The 13,184-nt window shown below is 40.6% G+C and overlaps 2 protein-coding genes across 2 annotated transcripts in view; both read left to right on the top strand.

The window, feature by feature from the left end:
• Positions 1–4,400, top strand: part of LOC309528991 (uncharacterized protein) — a 56,269-nt gene extending 51,869 nt beyond the window's left edge. Inside the window, exon 7 of the mRNA XM_082216706.1 lies at positions 4,262–4,400. Within this exon, the coding sequence (XP_082072832.1) occupies positions 4,262–4,273 (12 nt within the window). The 3' untranslated portion in view covers positions 4,274–4,400. The remainder of the gene's footprint in view (positions 1–4,261) is intronic.
• A 224-nt stretch (positions 4,401–4,624) lies between these two features.
• The window catches only part of ARMC2 (armadillo repeat containing 2), a 33,962-nt gene continuing 25,402 nt past the window's right edge, over positions 4,625–13,184 (top strand). Inside the window, exons 1-6 of the mRNA XM_082216624.1 lie at positions 4,625–4,713; positions 5,092–5,105; positions 6,232–6,488; positions 7,173–7,245; positions 7,934–8,105; positions 10,075–10,279. Coding sequence (XP_082072750.1) covers positions 5,100–5,105; positions 6,232–6,488; positions 7,173–7,245; positions 7,934–8,105; positions 10,075–10,279 — 713 coding nt within the window. The 5' untranslated portion in view covers positions 4,625–4,713; positions 5,092–5,099. The remainder of the gene's footprint in view (positions 4,714–5,091; positions 5,106–6,231; positions 6,489–7,172; positions 7,246–7,933; positions 8,106–10,074; positions 10,280–13,184) is intronic.

Genomic DNA, 13,184 nt, shown 5'->3' with positions numbered 1-13,184 from the left:
CTTCTGCGCGCGCGCGCGCGCGGTTGCTATGGTGACCGAGGCTACCTGCTCGGTTCCCAGGGAACAGGATGCCGCCTGGAGCAGGAACTGCTAAGGACTTCCTGGCCTGACTGCCTAAATTCTCCCTCTATATACCTCCGTCCGTCTGTCTGTGTGAGTTACTGGACTTTTCGTGGGCTGCCAACCCTCTTGGCGGATGGCATCATGGGTGCCCACCTGCACTCAAGCCTTGGATTGGGATTGAGGTTTGGTGGTGGTGGTTAGAAATGCATCTATTCCTAGAAGATACTGAAAGTTAAATAGGTAAATATGTAGAAAATGTAGCCTTACGGACAAGAAGAACCACGCTGGTACCAACTCGGTTCTCTCTAGAATCAGCTTGTTGTGTGAGTTGTTGTGAATAGCAAATACATAAATGTCCTACATTTTGCCTGTGCAAAAATATAATATGCATAAGGCTGCTGTGTCGGTCAGAAACAGGAGTAATTGTAAAGCCAGCTATTTAAATCACGTGGTATTTATTTGCAGCTGAGTTCCTGTTATAGCTATATTGAAGTTATCCCACACTATCTAACCTATGTGTATATGGCTGCTTCTGCTCAGGAAGTGTTTTGTGTGTGTAAGGCAGGGGTGGTGGTTGTGAAAAGCCCCAGCTAGTAAATTCATTTAAATTCATTTAAAACAACTGTGGTGGGGAAGTTGTGCCAGCTGCACTGATTCTTCTGATTCCTTTGAAGTATCAATGATTGGTTCAGGAATAATCTGAATAGCTCAAGTTACACCAGGCCTGAAAACTGTTATTTAAAAGAGTTTGGAAAACTGTGACAAATGAAGACAAAAGGATGATCTTATAATTTTTTTAGTAGTTTGGCTATCTTAAATTGGTCCCTAACTTATTGTGAACTTAGGCAACTGAGTGCCTGTTCATTTAGCTTGGGTAACCAAATTTTTAAAAAATGTATATAGAAGTTTGTAATAATCTAAAACACACACTCCAAATACAGTGCAACAAGCACATGTTTGCTTTCAAGATATAGGAATGCAATTGTATCCATTTGTAGAAGAAGGAGGAGGAGAAATGGGCATGCTCAATAGCAGTTTATAGTTATTTATTAACTTATTTGTTTAAAACCATTTATATCCCTCTCTCCCTAAGGGTAAGGGTATTAGAGTGGCATACACTAAAACACTAAAATATATCAAAAGTAAGTATTCTGGAGGGTGGGGAGATTAGAATTGGGTGGTGGTGTATGCTTTTAGAGTTAAAATAAACTCCCTTCCTTGGACTATACTGGTATGTTTCAGAATGAAAGAAAGGGGAAAGGGACACGCCTAACATTTCCCAGCATCCTCACCCCTGCTGTTAAAAAAAGAGAGTTGAGAATAAATCAAGGCAGGGGGGCAGCCTTAAACCTAAATCCTCTAGTGCTATATAGACAGTGATAGCCAGGGGTGAACCTAGGTATTGGTAAGGTTGGCCCTGCCAAGGGCCCAGGTCAAGGGGGGGGGGCGTAGAAATCACACCCTTGCACTCTGACTCCATCATAGCAGGCCTGTAGGGCCGCCTTTCTGGCCAGCTGGCAGCACTATTAGCTCCTTGCCTAGGGTACAAGGGGGCCTAGGTATGCCTCCGGCAACGGCCTTAGGGGGGCTTCAACAGAAGAAAAACAAATTTCCTCCTTCCTCTCCTGAATTCCCTTCCTGAGACCTGATCAGCACGATTCTTTGTGAGTTTTTAATCTTTTCGAATCACTGGGGGGGAAAGCAGCTCTGATGTGCTGCTAACTTTTATTTTTCTTCTCAGAATTCAGATTAGTTTTTTTTTCAAAGACATGATGGCTCTTCCAGTGTAGGAATGCCATTCAGATTAAGGATATGTGGCTCCTTCATTATTCAAATAAAACATAAAACACAAATACTGAAGGAGCATGTTTTTAATAATGTGTGTTTTATTATTTTTGAGGGAATTATGCCATATCCTAAGAATAAATCATAACTTTTTCATTATGAGCAGAGTTGGTCAAAATGTGGTAAGTGAGGAGACAGGAATTTATTTTTTTTAATAAAATTCTGTTTGCAGGCTTGACTATGGCTCTGCAATCAACGCCTCCATCATAAATGTACTTGCAAGGCAGACAATTAAAGATCGAAAGGAGATTTGATTGAAACTTAATTAGAACCTGTCATGGGCTATGCTTCTGCTGCAGTACAGAATGTATTCATGTCTCCCAGGTTGCCAGTTACTTAATTAAAAGAGAGCAAATATTAAAATCCAATAAATGGTATATCTCTAGAGCAAAATGTAAGGATTTTAAAGTAGAAGGAAATGACTCCTTCTTCAAAGACTGAGACCAGCGACATAGGAATTGTTAAGATGTTCTAAAACTTCACAGTGCAACAGGGAGTATAATAGAAATTGAAACTGAAAGATTTTGTTTCTGTTTATATTCCTGTCACAAATTTAATTTATCATTTGATTATAGCACTTATTTAATTAAAATATAACCTACTGTTAGTACTTACAAGCCAAAATCATGACTCCAGCTTGGAGTTTGTGATAGAAGAGAAGAAACAAAAAAGAAACATAAACAAAAACAACTCACAAAAAATATACGTATCTGATGCAATTTTCCAGATTAGAAAATTGGTTTGTTTGTTAATCTACTCTAAAAATTTGTATAGTTCACTCATCATTTTAACTCTCATGACTTCCTCAAAGAAACCCTGGATATTGTAGTTTGGTGAGATATCTAACAATTAATGGAAGTATGTGAAGTTTACTATCCACATCAAATGACAGTATGGATGAGCCCAAAACCAAACCATAGCTTAGCCTCAGATAGCACAGCAGCAGCAGGATTGGATGAGGAGTACAGCAGCCGTGATCTTCACTTCATGAGCCCACATCCTGAGCCATGGTTGATGTGTGAACTGGGTTACCATATACTGAATTGTATTTCCACATACATACATACATACATACATACATCTAACCGCTATAGAAAAGTCCATGTAACTACTGAAATAAGAACTTAACACTTAAAAACTGAAAAGACTTAAAACTTTGTTGGCACAGCCTATGGTTATGAAAAGGTCTGGCAGGGAGTTCTTCTTGCCAGTAAATCCCTCCAGCTTGCTCAGCGTTCAATGAATGTGTAGTTTCCCAGCTGCATTTTCCGCATGTTGAATTTCAGAGGCCAATTGGCATACCTTAGAGCAGTTGTTTTCAGCCTATTCCGTTGAAGGTTTCTCAAAAGCTTTTAAAATGATTTCTAAGTGAGAAAAGCCATAATAGCAGACCAACCTCTTTGAGAAACCTGCATTCACCTGCTAGTCACCCAGTGTAAATTAAAGAAGTACAGAGAAATCAAGTGTGTATATGCATGTGTGAAGTGGGTCCCAGTTACTGTTCAGTAAGAAGCTTGGATTCCTTGAAAGAATGTAATACTGTAATAGCTGTGGAGTTTGTGCTTAAAAAGAAGTGGTTTGGAAAGACGCAGGTGGCGCTGTGGGTAAAAGCCTCAGCGCCTAGGGCTTGCCGATCGAAAGGTCGGCGGTTCGAATCCCTGCGGCGGGGTGCGCTCCCGTCGTTCGGTCCCAGCGCCTGCCAACCTAGCAGTTCGAAAGCACCCCCGGGTGCAAGTAGATAAATAGGGACCGCTTACAAGCGGGAAGGTAAACGGCGTTTCCGTGTGCGGCTCTGGTTCGCCAGAGCAGCGATGTCACGCTGGCCACGTGACCCGGAAGTGTCTTCGGACAGCGCTGGCCCCCGGCCTCTTGAGTGAGATGGGCGCACAACCCTAGAGTCTGGCAAGACTGGCCCGTATGGGCAGGGGTACCTTTACCTTTACCTTTTTAATAGCTGTGGAGTTTGTGCTTAAAAAGAAGTGGTTTGGAAAGAAGCACAGTACGCAAAGTCCTGAGAAGTTTTTTCTAGAAGTCAAACTGCCATGCCTTTGTATGCAGCGGAGGCAACAAATTAACAATAAATATTCTGGTTAGATTTTTGTTGGTTATCTACAAAGAAATTGAGTTGGCAGGTTGCCTTAAGCTGCATAAATGTGGAAGAAATCTTTCATTGAGATATGGAGTGTCTGGAGCTTGCATTTTTTAAGTTGATGATCTGTCTTGTGTAGGATATTAGTGTTTGTTCTTTTTGGCTGTAGTTTCGGTTTACATTTTCTATTAGAACAATCCCTAGATAGCACTGATAACTTGCCTTGTTTGTTTTGACAGTAAATGTTTTCTTTTTATCATTCAGATCCTGCTGTGATATCATCATTGTAGTATTTACCACATCTTCAGCTTGTGGGTGTTTATATGGTTATTTAATGAAGTTTTCTATGGAGTCAGGAAACTGTTGTGTTTGGCCCTGAAAGTGCATAGCAGTGAATCCTTTGGTGAGTATCTTTTGTGCATATGTTTGTGTGACTTCCTTCCCGCTGGTAAGTGATGTTCTGTGCTCACTGTACTTCTCCATTGTTTCTTTGCCATTAATAATAAAGCAGTAGGATAATAATCATTGGCACTTCAGTACTGCAAGGAAGCTTGAGTTATCTGAGAGTGCCTTTCTCTCCCAGGTTCCAAAAGCTGCATCTTTGAATGGGCTAATCCACATCAGCTCTAAAGTTGTGGGAAAGTGGGATCACAACCACCTGGCCCATCAGCTGAGTGTGTCTGGCCTGCCTTTGTCCCCCAGTAATGCAGCTACCAGGACGCGGGTGGCGCTGTGGGTAAAAGCCTCAGCGCCTAGGGCTTGCCGATCGAAAGGTCGGCGGTTCGAATCCCCGCGGCGGGGTGCGCTCCCGCTGCTCGGTCCCAGCGCCTGCCAACCTAGCAGTTCGAAAGCACCCCCGGGTGCAAGTAGATAAATAGGGACCGCTTACCAGCGGGAAGGTAAACGGCATTCCGTGTGCTGCGCTGGCTCGCCAGATGCAGCTTTGTCACGCTGGCCACGTGACCCGGAAGTGTCTCCGGACAGCGCTGGCCCCCGGCCTATAGATGTGAGATGGGCGCACAAACCCCAGAGTCTGTCAAGACTGGCCCGTTCGGGCAGGGGTACCTTTACCTTTACCTTTAATGCAGCTACCACATGCATAATGCAGGTAGAAGTTGTAAAATGTAAAGTTATAAATTATATACTGACGGAAGTTAGAAAATCACACAGGAGATACTCTGACATAGTTCAGATGGAATATCCAGGACACTTTCCAAAATGGCCTTAAATGTATGTTGGAAGTCCTCCAGGAGACCATAGAGTTTAAATACTGCTCTTCTACTCTGTTAAAACAACCCCACACACATGCATACCAGTAGCTCCCAATAACACCCCAAGGGGATTTTTTTGCTGAACAAGAAGAAAATGTTCAGTAAACCTTACTACAGAAATGCACTGAAAAGACAAAAAATATCCAGCTTGTCATCCTATATAAACAATACACTGTAGACAAAATGCCCTCTTCAACATCACATAAGTGTTACCTTCATGTGTGTATTAAGCTCATCTTACATCTTACCATGGGCCACATATAACACTGCAAATAAATATTTTAGATTCTGAAAGCAATAATTTATTATTTTTAAGGCATTTATTTAAAGCAGCCATATCTGATGGACAAGACTATGCTGTGCATAGGTTCTGTGAATTTAGAGATTGAAATAATGTTTTACAGTGGTACCTCGGGTTAAGAACTTAATTCGTTCCGGAGGTCCGTTCTTAACCTGAAACTGTTCTTAACCTGAAGCACCACTTTAGCTAATGGGGCCTTCCGCTGCCGTGGCGCTGCCGGAGCACAATTTCTGCTCTCATCCTGAAGCAAAGTTCTTAACCCGAAGTAATATTTCTGGGTTAGCGGAGTCTGTAACCTGAAGCGCATGTAACCCGAGGTACCACTGTATTTCGTAATGGTCTTGATGCCTTAAGGGTGCATTTGCACTTGCATGTGCTGCTGATTACTTTAATTGTATCAGAAAGTAACACAAATATATCAATAATAGCAGAAACAAAGCAGCACTGGAGAATCCCACAGCAGAATAGCTTCTGCTGCCATGCAGACTAGACTGACCATGCTAATCTGTGGTGCAGACAGATGGCTGAGCAGCATGAACTAATGACCAATGCAGTGGGAAACACAGGGATTAGATGTTCATCAGAGTGTGATCTGAACCTTGAAATACTGACATTGCAATCAAGTTTCTAGAAGTTTTATATTTCCTATCTCTTCTGCACAGTGTTGGAGTACTTACTGCAAACTCATTTCTATCAGAAAAATGAAGCCCACAAAGAACAAAAATGTAGAATATTCGGAAGGTTTCTATAAGCCCCCATTAGCTGTCCAGAAGACCAGTGCTGAGATAATAAATGAAGCACGAAATACACTAAGGATTTTAAGAACCCAAAGACCGTTCACACCAAGGGAGGAGCAAAGGAAGCTTTTTGGATCTGCGTCTTCAAGAACACCTGAAAATAGACCACCTTCTGCTTTTAGGTATGGGGTTTTGGAGGGAATGGCTATAACCCTGTATTCCATGTGAATGGGGGATAAAATATAAGTGTCTGTCACCAATATTGATTCAGGTGAATTAGAGAAGTATAAAAATGCAGGTATAAAATTGTCCATCTATTTTGGTAGGGAGTACATGCTTCCTCTGTATGGATGTAGCTGATAAGAAGTTTGGCTAGAAATAACTGAAGTGTTTCTGACAACTTTTAAAAGGAAAAGAAGTATTCACTGTCAACCCAAAACTATTATTAGGTTTAATGTGTAGGAAGCTGAAGCACCTCTCATTTGCTTTCTGGATGTGTCATCTCCTGCTCTTGTTGATTTTGACATTCCCAAAGGAATTGCTTCTAAAAGAGAAGCACTATCACAATATGGATTGCCATTACAGCTGCTCAGTAGCCAGCATAGAGGGATGACTAGGAATAAGGCAGCGTTATTGCTTGTGCCATTGAGTAAGTACAATAGGCACCATGGCATATAACTAGCCCCTTTATTTTCTTTACATCTTCTCTAACCTGTGTTTTGTTTTGCATTCCAAAAAGCGATTTTCAGTAAAGCAATTTGGCAGAGGTAGAATTTTCACTCCATTAGTATGCACATAGAAAGTACTTTGTGGAGAAAAACATGTTATCTACACATTTAATTAATATGTTCTGTTTTTCATTCCAGTCTCCATGCTTCCAGCTTTGAATGGGTTGAATCAAGGCCTGTCTCTTGTGCACGTCTAAGCCCACTGGACCATGTATGTATTATCTTTTAGCAGGGCTTTGTGTATTCTGTGCTCCATTAAAATTATGTGCCAAGAAAGACTACATTCTGCAAACTTAATGCAGATTGACACTTAAGGCCACTTTCCATCACTTAAGTATTTTTCAGCTGCCTCTCTGGCTCCTTAGGTCTCTGCAAGCATTTCTTACACAGCACAGGAGGAACTTGCTTTTTACAATTAGATTATCAGGAAAGTGAATTTGTGCTCACTACCACATTCGGTGCTTTTTTTGCAGTCTCGTGGAACTGTGGCATATCCCTGGTCCTATCCATTGGAAGTAAAATTACAAAGGCTGATACTGAAGCATCCATGTCTTGCTTCCCCCACCCCCCTTCTTTCCAAAACCATCTTTGGAAATGTGTGTAAATAAGTTTTGTGGAATTTCACTACAGTGATCTGTAACAAGAATACCCTTCGGAGTATTTGTTCCTTTGTGAATTCACTTAAGACCTCAGAGTCAGCTCCTATTATTTACCAGGAAGATAAGATGAAGTAGTAAACAGACTGGCTTAAGTTTAGTGGAACTTCTTGCTCAGGGAAAACTATTATGAGAAGAAATTTGTCAATAAATAGATTATGGCAAGACCCATAATATTAATAACATCCATCTTCTGATTCTTACAAGTGGCTGTATGTTGAATTAGATCTTTTCTTGTAACAGAAGCCAAAGCTGCTGTCATCACCCAGGAATAATGAGGAGCATCATATTTCACCTCCTAAATCACCAATAGATTCAGAGGAAATTAGGAGAATCAGCAATGCTCGTGCCCGTTTGTTTAGAACCGCATCTCATGGAAACCTTCTCCCAGATAAAATACTACTTCCCAATGAGAGTAAGAATGTTTCTATTTAATCCTTTTTACCAAGCTTTTGTAAGAACTCAGATTATAAAATATATTAAAGTCAGCCTAACTGAACAATTGGATTTCATAGAGTCATAGAGTTTGAAGGCATCTCAAAGGTCCCCTAGTCCAACTCACTGCTGATGCAGAACATTTTCTGCTCCAGCAGCCCTAGCTTGCGGTCATAGGAACCTAGGAAGCTGCCTTATACTGACTCAAACCACTGATCCATCTAGCTCTATATTGTCTCTCCAGGATTTCAGGCAGGGTTCTCTCCCTCCCCTTCCTGGAGATGCCAAGTGATTGAACTTGAAACCTCCCACATGCATTTCAGATGCTCTGTTTCTGAACTATGGCCCTTGTCTTAAAGTCCAGTGATTTAGTTTGCAGTTCATCCCAAGTGAAATGTCTTTTCATACATTGGTGTGGATCCTAAGGGCCAAACTATGCAAGATGCTAATGATGTGATCAGAAATAGTGTTGTTTTTACAATGAAATGCCAGGCTGGGGGAGCTGCAGTAGTTATTGGCTTCACAGCATGGGAGAGGGGAGGTTTCTCATTAAAACTCACACATTCCCAAAACATAAATGCTTGGGCAGTTAGCATTTTGGGGAGGGGGGCCTCTAGTTACTAAGTTTGGCTGTGTTTGTGTGACTTTTAATGAGATTGTGGCTGGCAGGGAAGGCTTAAATCATAGAATTGGAGAGTAGGAAGGGACCTTGAGGGTCATCTAGTCCAACTTCCTGCAATGCAGGAATATGCAGCTGTCCCATTGGGGATCGAACCTGCAACCTTGGTGTTATCAGCACCCCTCTCTAACCAACTGAGCTATTTAGAAAGCCATGCTTCCCCCTCCCCGCTTGCTGTTCTGTTGACTATCCTCCTCACCACCCCATGTGCTTGGTATTTAATTTTAACAAAACAATGTTATGAATACTATCATGGCGCTATCCTCTCGTGTAGTTAGTCCATAAATTAACCTTCTACAAATGGATGGGTTCCTTCCATCTATGGAAGACTTTCAGTCCAGTGAAGGAACCCACAATCAAAAGGAGGGAGGACCGTTCTTCACCAATTCCTCCTGTAGCCCCACCACACCGTTCCAGACAGTCCCTGAGCCCTCCAGAGACTTTCAGGGGATGCAAGGGGCTGCAGGGGGGTGGAGAATTGCCAAAAGTCACCTTCCTCCCATTTCACCAATAGAACTAACCAAGGATCCAGACAACTGCAGTGAAGATACATCAAACTCTGGAATAGTTTCTTTTTTTAAAAAAATCTGATCCCTTGTGGGGGGGGGGCAAGATTTAGTTGGATTTGGGTTGGGTTGAAATGCCAGATAGTTAGCTTGGAGCACATCCATCTATATACAGATGGATACAATATGTAGTTCTTGATTTCTATACTATTTAAGAAGATAGAGGGGATTACTTCTCAATCAAGGGGGTGGGATCATAGAATTGAAGAGTTAGAACGGATCCTGAGGGTCATCTAGTCCAACCTCCTTGTAGTGCAGAAATATTATTTCAGCTAAAGCATCCATGACGAAAGCATATTTTCACTGCTTTGTCCTTTGGGAAGAAAGTTAGAGAGAGACTGCTTTGGAAAAAACCATTAAATTTGAGTGTGCTTCTTTAACCTTATCTTACTACTGATGCTGCAGTATATAAAACATTTTCACTTAGTTTAGGAATAAAAGTTTCTATACAGTAGAAAGGTTGAGCTCTTATGAATAAAGATGTCATTAGGAGTTCATGTGTCTTTAGAAAAATCTTTGATGGAAAGAATACCAGCCTGCATCAGTTCCTTTTATACAGATTTCTCTTATTTTAGTTAATGCCAGCTAGCAAGGACAGTTATTACAATGCGAATAATAATATTTCAGAAGACTAGCTGTCCTTTTAAGGACATCTTTCTGTATGTTTCCTTTATAAGAACACTTTAACCATTTTGTTAAAACAGGTAAGACACTGAATTTTGAAGACCCTCCTACCACGTGTGATAGTTCTGGAACTAGAGATGAAAGTCAAAACCTGACTGTCCAGTTGACCTTTAAGGATAAGTGTGTTCCATTAACATATAAAGAGCATCAAAATAAGATAGAAGGGGAAGAAGTATATCCACAAATGACAGACATTTTGCCTTCACCTCATTGCAGCAATCAATGGTCAGTATTTTATTTATCTTCAGGTATTTTCACACAAAAGGTTTAAAAGTGGGAGCAGCTGGTGTGCTGCAGTGCTGTCATGGAGCCATGCTACTGGCATCAGCATCACTGTTGCCTACTGGGGTGGTGCAAGGGTGCAGGATGGCCCTGGATGCAGAAGGGCCATCTTGGGTCCAGCAGTGCACCAACACAGCACTGACCTCACTGACCTCACTGCCCTTCCCCGTGTCCCTGGTGAAGGTGGTATCACTGTCAGGAGGGTAGCTTCATGGCACTATACCATTGTTAGTTGTCATGATGGTTATCACAAGAAAATGGATATATTTAAGAAGGATTAAATAAGGATTTATGGTATAGTTAAATCTGGTCCATAGCTATTGCTGAAAAATTAGCTCAAAAATTAAGATATGCTAGAGGCCAAATAAAAACATTATTTTTCAACTACATGGCAAAAAAATGATTTTACATATTAAAGATGATAACAGTGTTCAAATTCCTCCTGTAAAATACGCTACTATTTGGAATCCTTAGTAACTCTCCAGTTACTGATAGTTATAAATGAAACAAATCTTTCAAATAATGTTACCACCCAGCAGTTTGAAAGCATACCAGCGTGAGTAGATAAATAGGTACCATTGTGGTGGGAAGGTAAACAGCATTTCCGTGTGCTCTGGTTTCCGTCATGGTGCCCCATTGCTCCAGAAGCGGTTTAGTCATGCTGGCCACATGACCCGAAAAGCTCTCTGTGAACAAACACTGGCTCCCACGACCTGAAAGTGGAGGTGAGTGCTGCACCCCATAGTCAAATTTGACTGGACTTAACCACCCAGGGGTCTTTTACTCAACACCAATAATAATATTACTATTTTCCCCCAGGGATTTTGAATGAAGCGACCCAAATATGTGTGTGTATGTATGCTTAATTTTCATCTTCATTAGATTTTATTGTATTTCTTTATTCCTGGTTCAACTGCCAGCTTCCTAAAAAGACACTGGCTTGCTTCTCCCCTTGGCAAGTGTTTTTAGCTTTATCCCCTGATGCAGTAAGGAAAACTAGTTCCTAATCTACCAAAGGATCAAATGGTTTCCTCTTGAATTGGTGTTAGGAATCGTAGCACCAAACTTTGTGCTTCCTGCTGTTGTAAATTGTAAAATGTTTAAAAATTGGTAGACAACTGTTTACAAAATTAAGGAATACTTCCTATGCCCCTTTGCCTGACAACAGCAAATCGCTGCCCCTCTCCAAATACTCTTTATGGATCTAAACATACAGGACCCAGGGTCAAAACTATCATTCTTGTCCAGGCTGTATTTTAAGCCTCTTGTACCTCTTTCTCAAAGATTGAAGCTAGATTTGTTTGCATTGTTTATAGGAACATTATTTTGTTTAACAATAATGACAACTAATGAAGCTTCCAAACAAAAAACAAACAAAAAGGTGGCTAGGGTATTTGGATGCAGACTTTTTGCTACATTCCCTAAAACATGGATTCTGAGCCCTTGTTAGATGATTGTAATGATTTCCCAGGCAATGTTTTTTTTAATGTTCTTGGGCCTATTAACTTTAGTGAGATGCTCATTTTGTCTCCATTCAAGTAGGTGTCAGTGATACTTAATTCCCCAATGGTTATCAGCCACTAGTTCTACTTTTTGCCTTTCTTGCCAGTGCATATGCTCTGCTTAAGATTGATCAGGACTGTATGCATGCAATTGTTGCTGCAGAAGAATCTGCCAGTTCCAAGAGGCCAGGAGTAAAAAAAAGTCTAATTAATTTGTACCCAATTTCTCCTCCACCAAACGATTACCCGATTGTGCCAGCTGTTGCTATGTTATCACTTTTCTAAAATAAGATGGAATTAATGCTTGAGTACACTTGAGTTTATTACAATATGTTTCGTAGTAATATTTCAGAGTAATATTATCAGCTAAAGTTTCTTTAACACTGAGCCTGAGAAAGTAATTTGATAACCACTTCTAACAGTTTAGAATGTAGCTATTGGAAAACAGCTTGTGTCCTGGACTTAATCCAAGTCTGCATATTCTACGGTATATTGGAAAGACCAAACAAAAGGAAAGAGATTGAAAGGCAGTGAGGAATGGATGCAGACTGGGATGCCAAACATAGGGCGCTTGAAATTTAATAGGAAAAGGGCAGGTTGGTGGAAGGAGGCAGATATACTTCATTTTCATCCTAAGCTGATTTATGTCCCTTCATACTAAAATATTTTGTATAACGGATTTCATGGGCTGCAAAAACGTATTGAGCTTTTCCAAATTTGCTTTCATTCTGCTCATTTTGTATGGCAGCAAGGCTGGAAATTAGTTTTCGTCCCCAAGTGAATACTTGCTTGCAAAGGGTTTGCATCTACCGTTCTTCATAATTGATGAGACTGTGCCTCGCACTGAGTGATAATTGTTAAATTTGCAGGTATACTCAAATAATTTGTCACTTTGCAGAATTACTGTTGCAGTTAAATTTCTTTACATTCACCTAAACTGATTTATCTCTATCGGCACGTTTTCACTTTTTCTTATCCATATTACTTTTGAATGCTAGATGTTTACATGCCCTCCAGTTTTGAGGCAGATTGTTCTATTTCATTTTCGCTGTGCTTAGTGAATATGATTTGACAATGCCTAATTATGGTATCAAAGTATGTAGGATTAAAATCTTATGTAAGTGGATTGATGCTCTTTAAATTCTAGTATTCACACTGACAAAAGCACTGCTCTACGTAATAGGCACCTTTAATTTTTATTATGTCCATGTTATTCAGATACATGCTTACAGTTATAAGTCAGAGTAGACCCAATGAAATCAATTGACCTACTCATAAATATGAGTTGTATAAAATCCTATGGGATCTAAAAAACCAAATAATTCAAACATAAGCTTCTGCTCTAG

Source organism: Podarcis vaucheri (genome assembly GCF_965113315.1).
Source record: "Podarcis vaucheri genome assembly, chromosome: 3".
Taxonomy (NCBI): domain Eukaryota; kingdom Metazoa; phylum Chordata; class Lepidosauria; order Squamata; family Lacertidae; genus Podarcis; species Podarcis vaucheri.
This window is presented reverse-complemented; position numbering and strand designations above follow the sequence as displayed.